General features: G+C 38.8%; 1 protein-coding gene across 6 annotated transcripts in view; it reads left to right on the forward strand.

The window, feature by feature from the left end:
• CBFB (core-binding factor subunit beta) overlaps nucleotides 1-22875 on the forward strand; it is a 64879-nt gene that overhangs the window by 16715 nt on the left and 25289 nt on the right. For all 6 annotated transcript variants that reach the window (XM_039503230.1, XM_039503228.1, XM_039503231.1 and 3 more), the window contains one exon: nucleotides 21757-21873. In XM_039503230.1, the coding sequence (XP_039359164.1) occupies nucleotides 21757-21873 (117 nt within the window). The remainder of the gene's footprint in view (nucleotides 1-21756; nucleotides 21874-22875) is intronic.

Below are 22875 nucleotides of genomic sequence, written 5' to 3' on the forward strand. Positions count from 1 at the left end.
CCAAAGGACCAAGCCCCAGACCCAGGTCAATATACACATCAGATCTTACCCACAAATCACGCTGTTGCCAATCCTTTAGAATCTAAAATCTAAAGGTTTATTTACAAAGGGAAAAAGGTAGAGATGAGAGGTAGAATTGGTTAAATGGAATCAATTACATACAGTAATGGCAAAGTTCTTAGTTCAGGCTTGCAGCAGTGCTGGAGTAAACTGCAGGTTTAGATTAAGTCTCTGGAACATCCCCCACTGGGATGGGTCCTCAGTCCCTGGTGTAGAGCTTCAGTTTGTGGCAAAGTCCCTCCAGAGGTCAGAAGCAGGATTGAAGACAAGATGGAGATGAGGCATTAGCCTTATATAGACTTTTCCAGGTGTAAGAATCCCTTTGTCCTCACGGTGGAAACTTACAGCAAAAATAATATGGAGCCTGGAGTCACATGGGCCAGTCCCTGCATACTTTGCTGAGTCACAAGGCGTGTCTGCCTTCTCTCCTTGGGTCAATTGTGTAGCTGATGGCCCTTTAATGGGCCATCAAGCCAGCTATGCCGGGCTAACATCAGCTTTGTCTGGGACACTTCCCAGAGGCAGAGCATAATACAAAATATAGACATTACAGAGCCAATACTTATAACTTTAACTACAAAATGATACTCAGACATACAGACAGCATAATCATAACCAGCAACCCAGAACCTGGTCTTAGACACCTTATATGACCCCCTTTACTTAGGATTTGGTGCCACTACAGGACCTTGATTGCAACCCATGTTCTATATGGTCCCCATTTATATCAATAACGTCACAGCATCTTAAGTTATTTTATCATCCAGATTGAGTATTGGAATACAGTAGTACAGGGGTCAGCAACCTTTCAGAAGCGGTGTGCCGAACCTTCATTTATTCACTCTGATTTAAGGTTTCGCATGCCAGTGATAGATTTTAACGTTTTTAGAAGGTCTCTTTCTATAAGTCCATAATATATAACTAAATTATTGTTGTATGTAAAGCAAATACGTTTTTTAAAATGTTTAAGAAGCTTCATTTAAAATTAAATTAAAATTAGAGCCCTCCGGACCAGTGGCCAGGACCCGGGCCGTGTGAGTGCCACTGAAAATCATCTCGCGTACCATAGGTTGCCTACCCCTGCACTAGTCGGTGGGATAATTATTGGGCCTTAGAACTGGACTGATTTACCAGATACGCTTTAATTGGTATATGTTCATTTATTTTGGTGGGGATTTTTAAAGGAGCCTAGGAGACTTAGGCACTCAATTTCTAGTGATTGTCAGTGGAAACTGGAGGTCTAACTGTTCGGCTGCTTCAAAAATCTTCCTCTTTGTGTCCTTTGATGGTAAAAGCTACTGAATATTAGCAAAGCTGGTAGCAAAGGGATGCCACTGATGTGGAGAGTAAAAGGATTACCTCTGATGAGGATATACCGTTTTAAAGGAAAGAACTCTAATGCTTTGTCTATGCTTGTAGCTGTAGCACTGTAGATCTTCAGTATAGAGACACACTACAGCGACAGGGTGGGACTGTAGTTGATCCACTTCCCCGAGAGACGGTAGCTAGGTTGATGGAAGAATTCTTCAATCAACCTAGCGCTGTCTACGGTGGAGTTTAGGTCAGCATAGCTACATCTATTGGGTGTGGATTGTTTTACACTCCTGGGAGATGTAGTTATGCTGATGACTGTTCCACCCCACCCCCCCAGTGTAGCCCAGCCCTTAGTAAATGAAGATCTCTTGCATGTTATAAGCAATTCAATGCATAGTAGATATTCAGCTAAAAAGTCAAGCAGGTTGGCTTATTATCTTACCACAACAAACTTTGTGCCTGATAAATAGGAACATAATAACTTTTCTTGTACTGAGGGTTATTATGCCAACCACAGGTGTTTGCCAATGTAAGGATTATCATATCTCCTGCTTACTGGTGGTTATATTTTCAGATGTTTGGGCTAAGTAGAAAATCCATACATTTCCTCTGCTTCCCCAAGATCCAGGCTTGTAGAGAAGATAAGAGTGGACAAGAAAACTAGCATTTCCATTTGCTTTGGCTGAACTTAAAGATACAGGTATCAGAAGATACAACAGATCATGTACAGGCAGGTCCGTTTCTTCCTTTATGGAAGAATCTGGATAAACGTTTTGTTCCATTCTCTGTCTTTCTTCAACTTGTCTGGAAATCAAGACCCAATTAAGTGCATTTAGTTTAAACTGTTTTTTGGGGTAGTGTAGCTCGTGTCAGTTTATTTTAATGTCAAGAATTGGATGGTTGGTGGGGCGGTCAGGAAGTGGTAAGTGCTGCATAGGAGTTTAAGAAATCAATCCACCCCAAAAATTTGTTAATGGTATCTAACTGTTGGGAAATTCTCCTCAGTCCATCTCTTGTCTATACAAAACTGAAATGAATCTAATTTATTATTTTGACTAGAGTAAATTTTTCAGGAATTTGAGGTATAAAAAGCTTGGTGTCTAAGACAGTTTTGTGAAAAATAACTACTTTTGTTGATTCACTAAAGAAAATTCCCAGCCATTGTTGGGAATGTTCCTCATTAGAAGCTGATTGTCGTCTTTGCAGAATAAGCAAGATGCTGTAAAATGTTATTGGGTGATGAAAGCTAAATAGCTACAAAAAGTACAAAAGACAAAAATTGAATAACTTGCATTAATTTGTCTTAATACCATACCATTTATTGAATAAATATTCATACATTAGATTCTGTGTTCAATATGTGCTTAATTTCCTTCAGAAAGTTCCTTATTTAACCATGTATTCAACAATATATAAGATTTGGAATTCTAAGCAAAACAGGTAATTTTTAACTGTTTGTGTCTCTCTCTTCATCATAAACTATAACATTTACATTGATTTGTTTCTGTGGCCTATGTGAAACAAATTTTAGTTTCTCTCACGTTTCCTAGGGCAGTTTTACAAATGACACAATCACCAGAATTGTTACTAATTGGCACTCTTGTTGGGCAGTCTCAGCAGAAAAGCCAAGGATTTGAATGTATATGAAGGCTGAAGCCCACACCCCGCTCCTTGCCCCCCCCCCCCCAAAAAAAAAGTTTGAAGCACATTTCCAGGGAGGCATGAAGAAGTGTTATATAAAATGACCATTTTAGTTTAAAAGGGTGAACAAAATAATTGTTTCATGGCATTTATTACAGTGGCTCTCAACCTTTTTTGATCTGCAAACTACAAAAGCTAAAAAAAAAAAAAAGTCCCATGACCTGCTTTGTGAAAAATTAATTGCAAGTTTCTCAAACTGAACGTAGTAAAATTTAAATACACCAAAATGAATGGATTGAGAGAGAAAAATAACTAACGCATGCAATCTAAAAAGTTGAACTTGCTTTTCCAGCCATCAGTTTTTCTGTGCTGTTCTGTAGGGATGGATAGGTAAGGGGTTCTATCCTCTTCCCTTCTGCTTTCCTAAGTGAACCTGGTTTTGGTGGAACTGGTTGCATGGTCTATATAGTATCGCTTCATGCCCTCCAGAGCCGAGTTGTACATGGGAAGAAGAAGGGGGGTTGAAGAGTTGCTGAGGGATTGGATGATTGTTAAAGGGGCAGAGGAAGTGAGTTGCTTGTTTTTGACCCTTTCCTTGCCCCTATTCGATCCTACTAGCATCCATAGTTGCTGCTTTTCTTTTCTTTCAAATATTGGGTGCTTTCTAATGGGTGCTCCCTTGCTACGCGCTTCTGAGTTCACTTCACCAATTCAGAAATGGTAGTCTAACAGACTAACAATATGTAATAGCTCGCCTTTGAACCTTGGTGCTCCGTGTTCTTGGTGGAAAAAACCATGCTGCACCAGTTTTGGGATAACTCCTGTTTCACTTGCATCAGTTATTCTTCGTCTCTTGTTTATCCCTTTGTTATCTTTCTGCTGTGTTTCCGAGCTGCTTGCCTTCTCTTTCCCATCCCCCCACTTCTTGAGAGAAAATGCTATCTACCGTAATGCCATCCTAGTCAATTTTATTCCTAGTAGTCAAAGCACTGTTGTTCTCGAGTACTACCTTATTCCAGAGTAGGGCAGAGCACTGATTATTCCTCACTAATCTGCTGCCCAGATGTGTGGCAGAATTCCACTTGGCAAGCATGGTGGCCTTGCCATGTATAAGTGCTTTAAGGGGAGTGCTGCAATTTATTTGTAAATTTTGTATTGTCTACATTTAGATTAGAGGAAGCCCTTTTTGTAGTTTTTATTTGTAATTCTGTATTCTCATACCATTTTAGAATAGTGAAAATAAATTTCCTCACCAATTTTTTGTGATTTTCCATCTGGAAAGCATATAATGTATCTAAATATGGGAGAAAACAGCACAATTTTAGTTGTGTGAGTATGATTTGTTAGTGAAATGTATGCAGTGTTATAGTTAGACTTGGAAATACTAGATTTTTATCCATAAATTCTGATTTCACTGTACACTCAGAAACCAACAAAAATATTTCCACTGATGATCAGAATTTACAGATAGGCAACATAAGAAAAATATGGTCTGAGAGCTTATTACAGTTTGATTTAAGGATATTCACTTTGACTTGTGAAGTTGATAGTTTGCGTTTTAGTGGTGTTAAAGCTTTTAAGTTTTTGAATCTCAATATCCGTCATTGACACCCCCCATAGTTTCCTGTGAAAAATTTAAATACCGTATATACTCATTCATTAGCCCATTCGTTTATAAGCCGACCCCCCGCCCCCTTAAATGCTAAAATAGCATGTAAAAATGTAAAAATAGCAAAAACTGTATGACCCTTTCATAAGTTGACCCTATATTTCAGGCGGGAAGCAGCGCGGCCTGAGGGATTTGCTGGCCGCTGTTTCCTGCCACCCCCATTGGCCTGGAGCGGCGAACCGCGGCCAGTGGGAGCCGCGATCTGCTGAACCTGCGGACGCGGCAGTTAAACAAACTGGCCCGGCACGCCAGGCTTTTTACCCTGGCGGGCCACGTGCCAAAGGTTGCCAATCCCTGTATTAGATATTCAATTCAATGATTCCATAGAGTTTTTAAAATCAGCAAATTTTGGTGTAGACCCATTTATAAGCTGACCCCCACCTCTTTGTGTCACTTTTTTACCAAAAATATTTGGCTTACGAACGAGTATATATGGTAGATAAAATAAACTTCTGTATATCCATTGAAATTATAAAAAATACAAATCAAATTCTGCCAAGCCTAGTTTTAATAGAAGCACAGAAGCATTTGTCTTTTTAATATTGTGTCGAAATGACAGCATTATTCTTTTAAAAACATATGTATTGTGCCTAGTTAAAATTAAAGAATTGCAGGCTTTCAAAACCTACCTTTTGCGTAGTAGAGAGGATAAGGTTTAAGTTTAAAAGCCTTTTCCTTATAGAGTCTAGCCATTGTAATGTAACAGTTGACCCTCAAAAGATTTATTTTGGATAACCCCAAAGCATCTCTGCTCATCTGAATGTATCCAGGCATTTTAATCCTTGCTGTCTCAGTGGCAATCTGTATTTTGTTGTGTTTTGGAGGTGGTGGTGTGTTTTTGTTTTACTGTACTTTTGGGGAGTGTGGGCCTACTTGTTGAGGTTGTAAAGCCTTTTTGTTTTACTTTAGCTTTTGTTTGCAGGGTTTGGTCAAGTATAATGTGTGCCCCATGCTCAGTCCAACAGTTCAGAATTCTTGAATATGGGAATTACCTCCAGGTTTGCATGTTGGTACCTGTATTCCAGAATGCTACTGTATCACGTTGTATCACTTCAGAAAATAATTATGGGGAAGTAACTATCTCTCATTTAAGAATACAGTTTCAGTACAATTAAAATTTAATTTTTTCTCCACTGACTTCTGAACGCAGCACTGACTATTTTTAATCAAGGAATAAAACCTGTAATACTGGAAACTTTTATTAATCATGTCTTTTCTGTTATTGTTAGCAGTTCTCTTCAGAGAAACAGCTAATTAGCTTGTTTATTGTAACCAAACATTTAACAGTCCTGGAAAAGGTATCATGTTAACATAGTCACTGTAGTAGCAAAAGATAAAATTGCACTAATAGTACTATGACTCTCACTTTTCTAAAAGCTACATTAGAAAATTCTATGCTATTTGCTGTAGCAGGAAAAGTGTTTTTCTGTTTGTTTACGTCTCAGAAACCCAAACTCATAAGAACACAAGAGCAACCATAATGGGTCAGACCAAAGGTCCATCTAACCCAGTATCCTGTCTTCCGACAGTGGCCAATGCCAGGTGCCCCAGAGGGAATGGACAGAAGAGGTAATCCTCAAGTGATCCATCCCCAGTTGCCCTTTCCCAGCTTCTGGCAAACAGAGGCTAGGGACACCATCCTGCCCATCCTGGCTAATAGCCATTAGTGGACCTGTGCTCCATAAACTCATCTAGTTCTTTTCTGAATCCTGTTATAGTCTCAAAACTCAAATTTATCAGTGACTTGTTTTGGCAATATGGAAAGTTGTCTGTCACAGTTCTGAATTTTGAAACAAGTGTTTTTCTAGCTGGAGTTGACAAATAAATATTCTTTTGTGTTAGGACAAATGAATGGCACTCCATTAATATTGAGATACGTAAATACTTTTTAAAAATAATATCCTGGAAAAATGATTTTTTTGTTTGTAATTAAAGCAGGCACCATTTAAATGTTGCTAAGTTGCTTAATGACAATCCATCAGCTTTTGCTATGGAACATGCTTTTGGGAAATGCTCTAGGATTTGGAATAAATATCACCTTTATAAGACTTAGTTACTTTGAATCTGAATCCATATTTTTATATTGAGTGGCGATATTGAGGGAATGCTACTATAGTGTTGTCATTCTTGGATAGAAATTATTGCAGCATTTTTCAATATTCATTTTAGCAGCAGAATGTTCTGAAGAGTTAGCATTTTGAGCCTTATTATCAAAAGTAGTTCAGTATTTGTACATTTAAATGGATGGCTATGAATCTATTCATTTGTGTGCGAAAATACTCCCATTGCACGCCTAAAACTACTGAAAATAATTAGCACTGTTCTCCCTCCTTGTTCTTGAGTGTTGAATAAGGCAGGTGATAGACTCACTGCTGAAGTTAAAACTAAATGACAGACTTTTCTGAGAATGTGGAGGGTGAAGTTGATTCACCGTGTATCATTCCTGGAAACCATGTGTTTCTTAATTTAGCTGTAACAAGTTCCAAGGTACAAAATCAGAATCCTTTGCTCTATGGGTGGGAGAGGGAAAAGTCTCCGGAGTTTATAAATGTTAAATAGCACTATGACTTGCTTAGATATAAAGATCTGTCTAAATAATTTACAGATTAAATATTTAACACTAGGCTCAAATATTCTTAATACTTTGCCATCCCAAATTTTAGCAAAACTGCCCTAGAGTTTATTAGCAATTCATAAGAGCTTCTGGAAAGTTTGCAATTCAGTTGCTTAAAGAGTATTTTATCCCTTTTTTATTCAGCAAAACTCAAAAGATCTGATTTTTCTAGCCCTGAAATATTGAATTATGAAATGCTGTTTTTAAAAACAATATATAATTTCTCATTTTATATAAAATGCTAGAATAATTTCTAGTAGACAGTCCAGCATGTAAATGTTAAGAGCTAATGTGCCATAATGTTCATTTCCATGTTTCTTCAGGGTTTCCTTAGTTGCCCAAGGCTAATGGCGTATAGTAAATATAAGCTTTGATTTTGAACTCTAGCTTTCTAACGATTGTGGAATGTGATTTACAAAATTAATATTGTGTTTTGGATATGAGGTGTAGGTGACATAATGCAAAGGGGAGAATGGTAGAATCAGATTTAACCAATGGGGAGGCACTGTACTACGAGATCATGGAAGATGTTTAAATAAGGAAAAAACAAAAGACTCATTGGTTTACTGTGGCTCAATGAAAAGGGAAAATACCCATGGTAAAATTATTACTGTTTTGTCTACAAAGCATGGTGACATTTATTTAGTGGGGGGAAAAAAGTTATACCAATTGGAGATGGGGCCTAGTTTGTCAGGCATTGAGTATCTTCCTTTTCATCTTCATGAGATTTGTTTTTAAGACCAAATTTAAGTAACTAATTTGGCTAAATTTAGCTTTCAAAAAGATGAGTTTTGTTTTAAGAATTTTCTCTAGGTGATTATGAGATTAAACTATATTATTTTTTTCTTTTAAACAAACAACTTTCAAAAGAATGAATTTGTTAATATAATCTATGTTCAGAGTACCCATGATGTAACACTTCTGTTTAGAAAGATCTAGGTAAGCAACCCAGAATTTAGAATATTTGTATATGACGCTCACTTGCATAAATGGCACCAGCTAATATATATACATCTAAGAATCTGAGGTCAGAGAGATTAATTTCAGCCTTTTGTCTAGGAATGCCAAATAAAATAAGATTTAAAAAAAATACCTTGCACATTGACATAATTTAACAATTTGAGAGTTCACTTGGTATAATGATAGTGAAGAACTAGTAGCATTGTCTCAAGCAGAGTGTATTCTATAAGTTACTAGTCAATTACATAGTCACACTTGATCTAAATCAATATTTGGATCTTGGTGCATTTTGTGTACAAGTCCAGTGTGCCATCCAGTTTCTTTATTTTTGTTTTCTTATCACCATGGTATGCAATATTGATAGCCAGAATTACTCTTCTTCAAATGATAATTTAGAGATTGACTACAAATCTTCATTAATTAAAATTTATTTGTTTTACTTAATACTATTTTGGAAAAGTAATAAACTGTGTTTGGCTCTAAGATTAAAAAATGCTGTGCCCCTTACTGGTTTATATGTGTTTAAAAATTTGTTGAAGATTTATATCATCCATTTGAAATGAGTCAATGAGAACTAGATCTTAGTGTGCTGATCATAGCAACAATGTAAAAGCCTGCATCTTTTAGTGATTGCTAATATAACCTTAATGTACTGTTTCCTTATTGGAGAAAACTAGTTGGCACAGAGTGCATAATGAAACTAACAGACATTCTGATTAGTTGTGTGTCACCTGTAACTTGATGATGATTTTTTTCCTTAGTTTCTTTGAGCTGATTTGTGTGAATGGTCAATATGTAAAAGTATTATCTGAAGCAGGAGTTTTACATTGACTGCTCTTAAGCTATAAACTTGTTTTAAGCTTTACTGATTAGTCTGCATGTCACAATTATTGTTGTAGCCCATCCTGTTTTATCAGGATTTATTTGTAATGATATGCAAGTACTACTTTTTAAAATAAAAATTAACAGGTTTACAAAAATTCCTAATTTACATACATTCATCTTAAAACTCTGAAAATATTGGGGGAGAAAGTTCCAATCCCCTCATTTAGTGCCATAAATGCTATCATACAAAGTGTTAACATGTTTTTACTTCATAAGTGGCCTCTAGAGTATATTCTCCAACTTGTAAAGTAAGAAGCTTTGTGACTCATGTTATATTTGGGGACTTTAATAGAAGTTGATAATAGAAGTAAACATGTATAAAAACATTTAGGTTTACTAAGGTAATTGAAAGCTAAAGATGGATACATAACTTCCTAACTGAATATTTTACTTGCTTCTCTTGAACAGAGTTTGTACCTTTTAACTAGTGGGCCCGGTACATCAACCAGGTTTTGAGTAGATGAGATGATAAAAAGTTGGACTTAACCTTATGAAATTTCTCTCACTGGGAGCAAATATTTTATAAATATTTCTTACACAGGAGACAATGTTTAGTAAACTAAACCATTGGAGAGACTGCTGTTTTAAATAGCCCGTGTTGGGTATGATTCAGAGACAGGTGGGATCAACGTTGGAATTTAATTATTGTGATCAGCCAGCAAACAGGCAGTTGACATAACACTTATGAATGAAGAGATGCATGTGACGAGACTGGGGCAATGAGTCAGAGCTGAGTGTCTTTTAAAAGAATGCATCTTGGTCCAGTGTGCTGGAATATGATAGAAAACAAAAGAGAAGGGGGCATACTGTTTCACTGGGGACTGTTATTTCCTGGGGGACTGAGTTTGTCACAGTGGTGCCTGTGGCTGCTGTTTAATGTGCTGATTCATTAGTCAGTGGGTGGTGAGAACTGTGTGCAGTCTGTGGGGGAGGAAATGGCTCAGTTGCTTTAGGGAGAGGGAACACTTCTTTTTGTAACTGCAGGATGTGTGGATGAAGTGTACAGATAACATCTGAATCACATCAGTAAATCACCCTGGTATTGTGTGATAAGGATTTACCAGAGGACTTAAATAGAATGGGAAACTGAGAACTAGGTTTAGTGTCTTGAATACAAATAAATTGACCCTTTATCTCTTTCAAAACAATTGAGAACTCTCCTCTTGTCTAGTTAGTAAATGTAATGGGACTGTCATATTTTAGTTCTTAAATATATGCACTGTACTGAATCTTTTAAAATCAGTCCCTAGCCCTTTCAGAGGGGGAGTTGGTCATGATAGGGCAGCGGAATGCATGTGCCCTAATTTTGAGGAAAAACACTTTACAGTGTAAATTGAGGGGAGTAATAGTAACACTTATATTTAGGTTGCTTAATATTTTTTAAAGTGCAGTTTTTTTAACACACTGTGTGTTTTTTGTGTTTGTGGTGTGCTTGCTCCTTGACTGAAATATACCGTATAGTCTGTTTGTTTGGGGGGACCGTGTGCTGAGCTTAGCAGCCTGTTAGGAAAGGCTGAGAGCTTCTTAACAAGGCTTTGATCCCTAAGCCCTTCAGCACCCATCAACCCTTAACCTGGGGGCGGGGCTACTCAGGAAGACCAGGCTTTAAAAAGCCTGTTCCTAAGCGACTAAAGGAGCTAGCGGCCAGGAGCAGCTAAGGAGGGAGTTTTGTGAGGGAGATCGCCAGGTGAAGGAGGAGCAATTATGTGACCCTTGGGGTAAGTTTGTTGTCTGTAGTGTGTTTGTGGGATCAAAGCCTCAACAAAGCACCGATCTGCAGGAGTAAAAAAGCGAATACATGCAGAAGTTCAGCAACAGAGTAAGGGCTATTCAGTTTATTGCACCCAATGCAGCATGTGTGATTACCTGCCCTATGGGCAGATGGCATATGTGTGCGTTCGGTGCAAGGAGCTTCTGGCCCTCACAGACCATGTACGGGCTTTGGAGACCAGAGTGGCTGAACTGGAGGAGCTAAGGGAGACAGAGAGGTACATAGATGAGACTTTCCGGGACACAGGGTCCCACCTGTGCTCTGACAGCCTCTGTGCTGTTGAGGAGGATGAAAGTCTCAGGGAAGGAGAACATCCAACTGGAGCAGAGGAAAATGATCCCATAGTTGGGAACCTTCTTCCAAATGATGTAATAGTATCATCTTGCACTGAGAACTCCAATTATTAAGAAGAGATGGGTAATAGTTATGGGGGAGACAATCATTAGAAACATATATAGTTGGGTTTGCAATGACTGGGAGAACCACATGGTGACTTGCTTGAGGATCTCTTGAGACACATAGATAGACTTGTGTATAGTGCTGGGGAGGAGCCTGGTGGTCGTGGTACATGTAGGTACCAAGGACATAGGAAAGGATAGGAGAGAAGTCCTGGAGGCCAAATGTAGGCTACTGGGTAAGAGATTGAAGTCCAGGACCTCCATGGTCACCTTTTCTGAAATGCTTCCAGTTCCACACACAGGGCCAGTTAGAAAAGCAAAACTGCAGGATCTCAATGTATGGATGAGATGACGGTGTAGGGAGGAGGGCTTTAGATTTATTAGGACCTGGGGAAACTTCTGGGAAATGGGAAACCTATACAGGAAGGATGGGCTCCACCTAAACCAAAATGGAACCAGATTGCTGGCACTTAAGATTAAAAAGGTCATAGAGCAGTTTTTAAATGAAGGAAAGCCAGCCCGTGCAGAGGAGCATGTGGTTTGAACAGAGATATTCCTTGGGAGAGGATCTATTAATGGAGATTCTCTATGTCCTAGTAAAGAGGAGAGAATGAAGATGACAAAATACAGGTAGGATCTGATGAGAAACAGTCAAATGAAATAGTCCCATTCAATTATATCATGTAATGGCAGACAGCTAAAAAGTGACAAGTTTTTAAAATGCTTATATACAAATGCTAGAAGGTGAACTAGAGTACCTCGTATTAAATGAGGATATTGATATAATAGGAATCACAGAAACTTGGTGGAATGAGAATAATCAATGGGACACAGTAGTACCAGGGTACAAAATAAATTGGAAGGACAGAACAGGTTGTGCTGGTGAGGGGCTGGCACTACTGTGTCCCATTGATTATTCTCATTCCACCAAGTTTCTGTGATTCCTATTATATCAATATCCTCATTTAATACGAGGTACTCTAGTTCACCTTCTAGCATTTGTATATAAGCATTTTAAAAACTTGTCAAAGCATAGAATCAAATGAAGTAAAAATCTTAAATGAACTGTACCATAGCATCTCTATGGATAGTAATTCCATGCTCTCATAATAAAAATATAGCAGTAGGTATATATTACTGACCAGGATGGTGATAGTGACTGTGAAATGCTCAGGGAGATTAGAGAGGCTATAAAAATAAAAAAACTCAGTAAGAATGGATGATTTCAAGTATCCCCATATTGTACATGTCACCTCAGGATAGAATGCAGAGATAGTTTCTTGACACCTTAAATGACTGCTTCGTGGAGCTGCTAGTCCTGGAACCCACAAGAGGAAAGGCAATTCTTGGTTTAGTCCTAGGTGGAGCACAGGATCTGGTCCGAGATGTGAATATATCTGGGCCACTTGGTAATAGTGACCATAGTATAATTAAATGTAACATCCCTGGGGAAAAACACCACAGCAGCCCAACACTGTAGCATTTAATTTCAGAAAGGGGGACTACACAAAAATGAGGAAGTTAGTTAAACAGAAGTTAAAAGGTACAGTGCCCAAAGTGAAATTCCTGCAAGCTACATGGAAACTTTTTAAAGACCCCATAATAAAGGCTCAACTTAAATGTATACCCCAAATTAAAACACAGTAAGAGAACCAAAAAAGTGCCACCATGGTTAAACAACAAAGTAAAAGAAGCTATGAGAGACAAAAAGGCATCCTTTAAAAAGTGAAAGTTAAATCCTAGTGAGGAAAATAGAAAGGAGCATAAACTCTGGTAACTGAAATGTGAAAATATAATTAGGAAGGCCAAAAAAAAATTTGAAGAACAGTTAGCCAAAGACTCAAAAAGTAATAGCAAAATATTTTTTAAGTACATCAAAAGCAGGAAGCCGGATAAACAGCCAGTGGGGCCACTGGACGATCAAGATGCTAAAGGAGCACTCAAAGGCGATAAGGCCATTGTGGGGAAACAAAGTGAATTCTTTGCCTCAATCTTCACAGTTGAGGATGTGAGGGGAAATTTCCAAACCTGAGCCATTCTTTTTAGGTGACAAATCTGAGAAACTGTCCCAGATTGAGGTGTCATTAGAGGAGGTTTTGGAACAAATTGATAAACTAAACAATAAGTCACCAGGACCAGATGGTATTCACCCAAGAGTTTCGAAGGAACTCAAATGTGAAATTGCAGAACTACTAACTGTAGTTTGTAACCTATCATTTAAATCAGCTTTTGTACTAAATGACTGGAGGATAGCTAATGTGGCACCAATTTTTTAAAAGGGCTCCAGAGGTGATCCTGGCAATTACAGGCTGGTAAGCCTGACTTCAGTACTGGGCAAACTGGTTGAAACCATAGTATAGAACAAAATTGTCAGACACATAGATGAACATAATTTGTTGGGGAAGAGTCAACATGGTTTTTGTAAGGGAAAATCATACCTCACCAATCTACTAGAATTCTTTGAGGGGGTCAACAAGCATTTGGACAAGGGGGATCCATTGGATATTGTGTACTTAGTTTTTCAAAAAGCCTTTGACAAGGTCCCTCACCAAAGGCTCTTAAGCTAAGTAAGCTGTCATGGGATAAGAGGGAAGGTCCTCTCATGGACTGGTAACCGGTTAAAAGATAGAAAACAAAGGGTAGGAATAAATGGTCAGTTTTCAGAATGGAGAGCGATAAATAATGGTGGTCTCCCAGGGGTCTGTACTGGCTGAGTCCTAGTCAACATATTCATAAATTATCTGGAAAAAGGGGTAAACAGTGAGGTGGCAACATTTGCAGATGATACAAAACTACTCCAGATAGTTAAGTCCTAAGCAGACTTCATAGAGCTACAAAAGTATCTCTCAAAACTGGTTGTCTGGACAACAAAATGGCAGATAAAAATTCAATGTTGATAAATGCAAGGTAATGCACATTGGAAAACGTAATCCCAACTATACACACAAAATTATGGAGTCTAAATTAGCTGTTACCACTCAAGAAAGAGATCATGGAGCCATTGTGGATAGTTCTCTGAAAACATCCACTTAATGTGCAGTGGCAGTCAAAAATCATTAAGAAAGGGAAAGGGATAGATAATAAGATGGAAAATATCATATTGCCTTTATATAAATCCATGGTATGCCCACATCTTGAATACTGTGTGCAGTTCTGGTCACCCTATCTCAAAAAAGATACATTAGAATCGGAAAAGGTTCAGAAAAGGGCAACAAAAATGATGAGGGGGATGGAACGGCTTCCATATGAGAAGTGATTAATAAAACTGGGACTTTTCAGCTTGGAAAAGAGATGACTAAGGGGGGATATGATAGAGGTCTATAAAATTATGACTGTTGTGGAGAAAGTAAATAAGGAAGTGTTATTTACTCCTTCTCATAACACACGAACTAGGGGTCACCAAATGAAATTAATAGGCAGCAGCTTTAAAACAAACAAAAGGAAGTATTTCTTCACACACTGCACAGTCAGCCTGTGGAACTCTTTGCCAGAGGATGTTGTGAAGGCCAACAGGGTTCAAAAAAGAACAAGATAAGTTCATGGAGGATAGGTCAATCAATGGCTATTAGCCAGGATGGGCAGGGATGGTGTCCCTAGCCTCTTTTTGCCAGAAGCTCGGAATGGGCGACTAGAGATAGATCACTTGATGATTACCTCTTCTGTCCATTCCCTCTGGGGTAACTGGTATTGGCCACTGTTGGAAGACAGGATACTGGGCTAGATGGACTTTTGGTCTGACCCAGTATGGCTGTTCTTATGTCTTACAGCAGGACTTTGAAATGTAGCAGAGGGATAGTAATAGGGGATAATAAAGTACCTTTTGCTGGCCTCGTGAAGTTCTGTTCAGTGTTGTCTGCATTACAAGTTGCTGAAATTTCCATTGCACATTTTTGTTTCATGTGGCACTGCTCGTTTTTGGCTTACTGCCAGAAACTCTCAAGATTCCATTAATGCTATGCATAATACCACCCTGGTTCCTTGTTTCAGCAGTCCACATAAGGAGCAGGAATTCTGGATAGGTACAGAGAAGTGGTTTTTCCCATCAAAATATGTTTTGGCATAGATGAAGATGCACTGTGCTGGGAGCCAGAAGATGATGGGTTTTGCACGTGGTTCTTCTATTAAATTAAATTAATTCTGTGCCCTTCACAATCCTTATTATTGAGAAAGGCCTCACAAGTTACACAAGCTGGTAATAGAACCCAGATCTCTAACATGGTAGACCCAAGTCTCATCCAGTTAGCCCTACTCTATCTTAGAAGGAGTCTGCCAAATATTTATTCTTGGCTGTGCTACTGCATATGTAATCCACAGTTTCAGATTGTTAGGCAGCATCCTCTAATAAATAGTCCCCAAAGGATATTAGCCTTCGCGTGCTGCTTGCTAATCTGCCTTATCTTTTAGCTGACATGTCAGGGGACTGCTGCTGCTGCAGTGCTGAACATTTAGGGTTCAAAATCTGCTGCAGATGCACGAGAGGAAGGTTGTTACAGGTATACATAATAGAGATTGAGTTTTATGTTCTTTTTGAAAAAAACATGAGAAATTACATATGACTGCTTGCTTTTGTAATTTTTCAGAAGTTAGAAAATACAGTAGCAGGTTTATGGTTGCCTATGCAACTTGAATTCTGCTTTGTGTGTATGCATAGCTATACAGTGTTTAGTTACATGATCAGCTTCTATCTTCTCCACAGGACCCCTGCTTCATTCAGTACACAAGACAGGCTGCTCTATGGATGAGGCAGCTATTTAATATTTCTTCTTAATTTCATCTTTCATTGTATGGTCCCATGTGATGGTTTTCTTTACATTATCCAAACACTGAACTGAATATGAACTGTATTGCCTTATGATCTTTTCTGTGCTCATAGCGATAATATCTGAGCTTCACAAACCAGAATGAATTTCAGATATAATGACAAGCCACATTAGGGGGAAAAATGGCAAAATTTTGGTAAGCCGTTTTAGCTTGAAAATAGATTCTCCCTTAAGTTTTGATGGTATTGTTGTTAACAGCTACATTTCTCAGCCTAATTTTAATCATAAACTGTAAAAATAATTTTGTAATATGAAAGGAGAATCTTGGGGTTTTACTAGAATTACTGTAGTCTTTGACTGCCTTCTAGCAACTTCTGAATAAATGACTTTGGAGTGCTAATATCAGATTTTAAAAGATGCTATGCCTTTGGATTTTGAGATGTGTTGGCGATAACAGCTCTGCAACAGGAATTTATTACTATTTGTCAGAGTTTGGAAATTGAAGGGAACCAGCAGAGTTATATCTAAAAAGAAGGAAATATGTGGTTAAACGGTTTAGGCTACAATGGCAAGCTGTTTCCCTTCTTCCAGAAAGAGGGGAGAGAGAAACAAACCTTTGTTTTTCTCTAAAATAAAGGAAATTTCACCAATATGCTTGCCTGGATGTTTTGATGGGAAAAATGTGTTTTGATGTAGGGAGAAAGAGGGCGACATAAATAAATACAGCTTCCAATAAGATTTTTTTTAAAAACAGGTTTTGTTTTTTATACAAGTAATTTGAAAATTGTCAGTGTACTTATATGCAGTGGTGGTGTAGCTGTGTTGGTCCCACGATCTTAGGCTATGGCTACACTTGCACTTCAAAGCGCTGCCACGACAGCGCTTTGAAGCGCTAAGTGTAGTCAAAGCGCCAGCGCTGGGAGAGAGCTCTCCCAGCGCTGTCCGTACTCCACCTCCCTGTGGGGAATAACGTACAGCGCTGGGAGCCGCGCTCCCAGCTCTGGGGCTTTGACCACACTGGCGCTTTGCAGCGCCGCAATTTGCAGCGCTGGAGAGGGTGTGTTTTCACACCCTGCTGCAGCGCTGCAAATTTGCAAGTGTAGCCATGGCCTTAGAGAGACAAGGTGAGTGAGGGTAATATCTTTTATTGGACCAACTTCACCTTATAATTGACCCTTAGAATATGTGCTAACTACTTAAGCTAAACTCTCTGTTCTACCTTGTATTTAGTTGTGACACTGAATACTTATCCCAGACCAGAGGAAGGGCTATGTGTAACTGGAAAGCTTTTTTCTCTCAGCAAAAGAAGTTGGTCCAATGAAAGATATTTTACTTTACCCATCTTGTCTTTCTAGCATAGTTGTAGATCATTCAAAAATCCCCCCTTTCACATTACAATTAGATTTCACTCCTGAGTTGTTGTGATGTATGCTTGCTGAAAGCAGTACAACTGAGGGTTAAAAAATGGAATCCCAGAGCTTCTTAAGCTTCTCTGGTTACCAGATGAAATTTAAGGTGTTTGGTTTTGACTTGTAAAGCCCTAAGTGGTTTGCATCCTGGCTGCTTGGTTGTCTGTTTGCAACTCCATGGTATCACACAGGGAATCAACAGAGGTACTCTGCACAAACAGCTCCTAGAGTCAATGGGAGGGGGCTGGCAAGCAAGGTGTTATCAGACTGGGCTCCTTGGCGTTGAAAGTCACTTCCTTTGTCTGTCTAAGACCAGATTTGGTGACTTTCAGGAAGTGCTATACAACTCCCAACCCAAGCTTTTTGTGGTTGATCAGTGCAGTTAATTGGAGGGATTGGGAGGTTTGGTGAAAGAGGGGCCTTTTGGGAGTTGGAAAAGCTTGTTAGCTTTGTGGTGCTTTTGTTTAAAATAATTTTATATTTTAATGAGCCTAAAATAGGCATAATTGATATCCTCTTAACCTCTCATTTCCTTCTAGTTCCTATTCTCAAAAAAGCTGACTCGTGACTCTGCCTGTCTCTCAGGGTATGGCAGCGCTTTAACGTGGCTGTGTAGTCACAGCACCAGCTCGGGGAGAGCTCTCCCAGCAGTGTAAGAAAACCCACCCCCACGAGGGGAGTAGCTACCAGCTCTGGGAGCGCAGCTCCCATTGATGGTGCACTGTCTACACTGTTGCTTTACAACGCTGAAACTTGCATTGCTCAGGGGCTGTTTTTTCACACCCCTGAGTGAGAATGTTTCAGTGCTGTAAAGTGGCAGTGTAGACAAAGCCTCAGAAAGCTAACTTTTGATATTACCAGTCTCTTCAACTGTCTCTCTTACTTCCTTTGTCTCTGTGCTCATTGAATGGGCTGTTTACAACTGCTGCTTTGTTCTCTCTCTCTCTAGGTACTTTGGTCCCCGTTACATATATCTGATTTACTATATTTAAAACCTGAAACAAGATCTTTTTTTCCTATCCCAGTGTGTAGGAGAAATAATGTTTGTTTGGCACTCTGTACGTGTGTGTGTAGATCTTGCTGAGGGAAAGCGAAGTTGTATTTTAAAATGTGTTGAAGTTAGTAGCCTGTTTTAGTTCTTGGAGCAAGTTACATAGTCTAGATTCAAGGTCCAGCTCAGTCTCCTGCACTCAAAAAGCTCCTCTCTTGGTCATCAATTCAGTTATTTAGGTGGAATGCAGCACTTGTGGGATGACATTGTCACGGAGGGAGGCAACGTCTCAGGTAGCTAGGTTTGACTAAAAGGACAGACCTTGAACTGACCTCTTGTACTCGGTGGAGAGCCAGTGCAGGATGTGTTTACTGCAACCTTTGTTTTTAAGCTGATGAGCTGCTGCATTTTGTGCTAGTTCAAGCCTTTTCAGGCTGTGTTATTTCATACTGAGGTATGTTGAGTTCCAGTAACCAAGCCTTGAGTTCACAAATGCATTGATTTTTCTTTGGATGGAGAGTAGAACCTCTGGTCAGTCATCTGGTTTGTTAATCTCACTCTCCCATCCCTAGTCAGTCTCATATGTAAACAAAGACTTCATATCAATCTTCCAGAAGTAGGGAAAGTTTGAGTTTTTCCCTGTACCTCCCAGAGTGTGTGCCTCTACCCTTTCTGTGGATTTCCTTCCTCAGGGGGAATAGCTCAGTGGTTTGAGCATTGGCCTGCTAAACCCAGGGTTGTGAGTTCAATCCTTGAGGGGGCCACTTAGGGATCTGGGGCAAAAATCAGTACTGGGTCTTGCTAGTGAAGGCAGGGGGCTGGACTCAGTGACCCAGGGTCCCTTCCAGCTCAATAAGATAGGTATATCCCCATATATTATTAACTGTGAAATGAGGAACTGGGGCAGGGGGAGTTAGAATCCCAAATGCATCTGGACAGGAAGTGTCCTTTATTTTGGGATACGATATACCACCAAACACAGTATTGCTCAATAAATTGATGATTTAGTTGGTGTTGAGCAGGGGGTTGGACTAGATGACCTCCTGAGGTCTCTTCCAACCCTAATCTTCTATGATTCTATTAAATAAAAATGAGGATCGGTGCCAAGATGGACCTAAATTCTCTTGCAGGCCCCCCTGGTTTACCTACCACTTTGGTGCAGCAGCTAAGGTAAATCCCAAAATGGAATTTTTTAATTGATAATTTAACCAAAATGAGTAAACAGTCCATACACTAAGCCTTTTTTTGATATTCAATTCAATTTACTTTGTGCTGTCAGAGTTTTCACTATGCTGCAGCTTGCATATTGATTGCATAACTGTTGTTGAAGTTGTCAGGAGAAACAGGAGATTTTGCTAGCTGGGTCAGGGACAGTTGATACTCTTGGTAATTAGGAAAGTGTGGGAGACAGTTAAGGAATATGGAATAAGTACATTAATTTACGGGTTTCAGAGTAGCAGCCGTGTTAGTCTGTATCCGCAAAAAGAACAGGAGTACTTGTGGCACCTTAGAGACTAACACATTTATTTCAGCATAAGCTTTCGTGGGCTACAGCTCACTTCTTCGGATGCCTAGAATGGAACACACAGACAGAAGATATTTATACATGAAAAGGTGGAAGTACATTAGTTTAGATGTTTCGCCTAAAATGATCAACACTGAAATAGTTAAGAGATTGTATTTATGTTGTTGTTAGGTGTCAGAGTTCACCTCCTGACTGAGTTGTATCAGGGTAACTCATGCCTTTCTTAGAATAAGCTTTTGTGAAATAAACTGTTCTGGAATATAGGTTTTCCTTCGAGCTATGCGTATTCCCACCTGTGGGTACCATGCCACCTTGTGGTGCCTTATAGTAAAACCTTCCTCTAGCAATGTCAGCTAGAGCACTCCCATGCCACTCCTCCCCTCAGCATCACTCTGTACTGAGGGCAAGACAATATAGGGAACAGAGCAGCCTCATCACCTCAGTTCCTCCCCACTGTGTGCCTGGATGGATGTTGACTTCTCCAGTCCCATTGGCCCCAGTTGGCTGAGGTGTGACAAGGGGATGAATACTTAGCCTCATGCCTCCCACTTGCTCTATATGGTGTTTTGTAGTCAAGGAGAATTGCAAGTCCCGAAGAGGTCCGTATGCTTCTGCTGAAATTGGAGTTGATGGAGGATGGATAAAACAGCTATCCACCCTAGTTTAAATGTGGCAGAAGGAAAGCGGATAAACTTTTACTCCGGGTACGGTATGTCTACAGAGCAGGACAGTATTACATAGTAACTACTGAAAGCTGCTTAACGTTTTCATGAGTTATGCCACACTGCTCTGTTTGACATTTTAAAAAGTCAGCAAATGCAAGCTGTCAAACCCCTTTAACACAATATCCATTTCTTTTTAAATTTCCTGTGAGGAGATTCATCTCTGTTCTTTGGAGGGGGAAATACTTCAGCTTTAAATCACAGTATTATGTACTTCTATGTAGACTGTAGGTTCTTAGTAGCAATTACCTTACACAGTAATAGGAGAAATTGTACCATGCCAAGTGTGATTCGGTAGAAATATTTAATCCCCTGTCATTTTTCAATTTACCTTTTACAAATATTAGAAAATAACATAAGAAAATAGGCTTCCTCAGTCTTCTGTACATTAAGACATGCCACACAAAGTCTTTGTGGTTTGGATAGTGTATTACATTAAGCTCCAACTTTTTTTTTTAGTCTTCATTTGTTTATTTTAGGCTTGAGAAGGAAGAGAAATTGGTGTTTATTCTTCTAGTATTAAGCAAAATAAATTTGTGGCAAAAGCAAAATAAAACTCCCTCTGAGTGTAGAAAAGCATTTTGTCTAACATTTGTCTAACACTCCAAAACAAATTTGTGATAAATCTGACATTGCTGATAGTGTGCCACTATATATATAAAATAACATAACATTATAAAACAAATGAACATAAGAAGTCTGACAAGAAACACAAGTGACTTTAAGCAGAAACGGAATTTTCACCAAACTCTGGTGCATACTGGTTTATAAACTGGGAAAATAAATAAATTCCAGTATGTATAGTAGGCAAAATACAATATCCAGATTATTAATTATAGTATTTACAGACTTTTGATTAAAATGTAGTTGGTGGAAAAAACAGTTAAGGGGAATGTCAAGTTACCAACTGGTTCAAACATGTTTTGTATGTAGCATTGCTTTGTATCAGAGTAATAGTTATAGTTAAAAAATAAATACAGTAACCATTTGTATATACAAAAGCATGTGTCAGATGCATGTGTCTGCCTATATTTCAGGTGTACTTAAAGGCACCTATGATTTTGAATGGTGTCTGTGTTATCTGGAAAGGCTGGATAGATCTGCAGAGACTGGATGGTATGGGCTGCCTGGAATTTGATGAAGAGAGAGCACAGGTAAGGCAGTCTCAAACCTTCTGGGCTACCCATGTACTGAATCTGTAATAAGTGTAACTACTACTACTTTTTAAACAAATGTATTTTCTTTCAGGAGAGAGAATACATGCAGTTAAGAGGCTTCAGATTTAATTAGTCATCAAAGTAATTACACCCTTTCATTTGTCTCTTTTGCCTTCACTTATGTGTAAAAATTTCACAGAAAACTTCTAGTGTGGGAATCCATTTACTTAAAAATGTGTAGCTGTGGTTAAATCCATTATTAAATGAGATTGAGAGTTATTTCAGGCATAGATCGTGGGCCATTTACACATGCTGAGAGGCACACAGCACAAATTTGAGTACTGGAAAACTAATAATTCTCCACTCTGCAGGAAAGGATTGGCAAACTAGTAGTGACACCAAATAGTGCAGATTCTGTTTGAAACTTACGAAAGTTTTCAATGACTAATGCCATTCACCTAAAAACAAACAAAACAAAAAAAGCCCATTCCAATTGATTACTGTCCTCCCTCCTTCCCCACTGAACAGTTTTGTCTTATTACTTTGCATTTCTTTATCTTCTTTATAGTGGCTGACTGCTTTGTATAGGTATGACCTCTTCTGAGAAATCTGACAGTTACTAGAGTAAAGTGAATAAGTCTTTCTGAAGCCTACAAGAGTGCAGCAAACATTTACAATCTGTGGTTTCATTAGATGGGGAGATGACTCTTTAAAATACAAATTGTACATAAAAATTTGATTGCATCTCTGCAAGATTACTTACTAAAGACTTGGTTCCAGGACAGAACCATGTGCTTAAAAAACATAAATTCAGAATTTAATTCCTCTGCTTGTATCAGAAAGCTGATGCTGCAGTTTGTCACAGCTGTCTTATGTGGGCTGCCATGATGACTGCAATAGACTGAGTCTACCTTTGCTTCAAAAGAAAAAGAATTCAAAGGTATACAATGATAAATAATACCAATAAAGATCATTTAGATCATCCATTATTAACCTGCA

Source organism: Mauremys reevesii, linkage group 16 (assembly GCF_016161935.1).
Source record: "Mauremys reevesii isolate NIE-2019 linkage group 16, ASM1616193v1, whole genome shotgun sequence".
In the NCBI taxonomy this organism is placed as follows: Eukaryota; Metazoa; Chordata; order Testudines; family Geoemydidae; genus Mauremys; species Mauremys reevesii.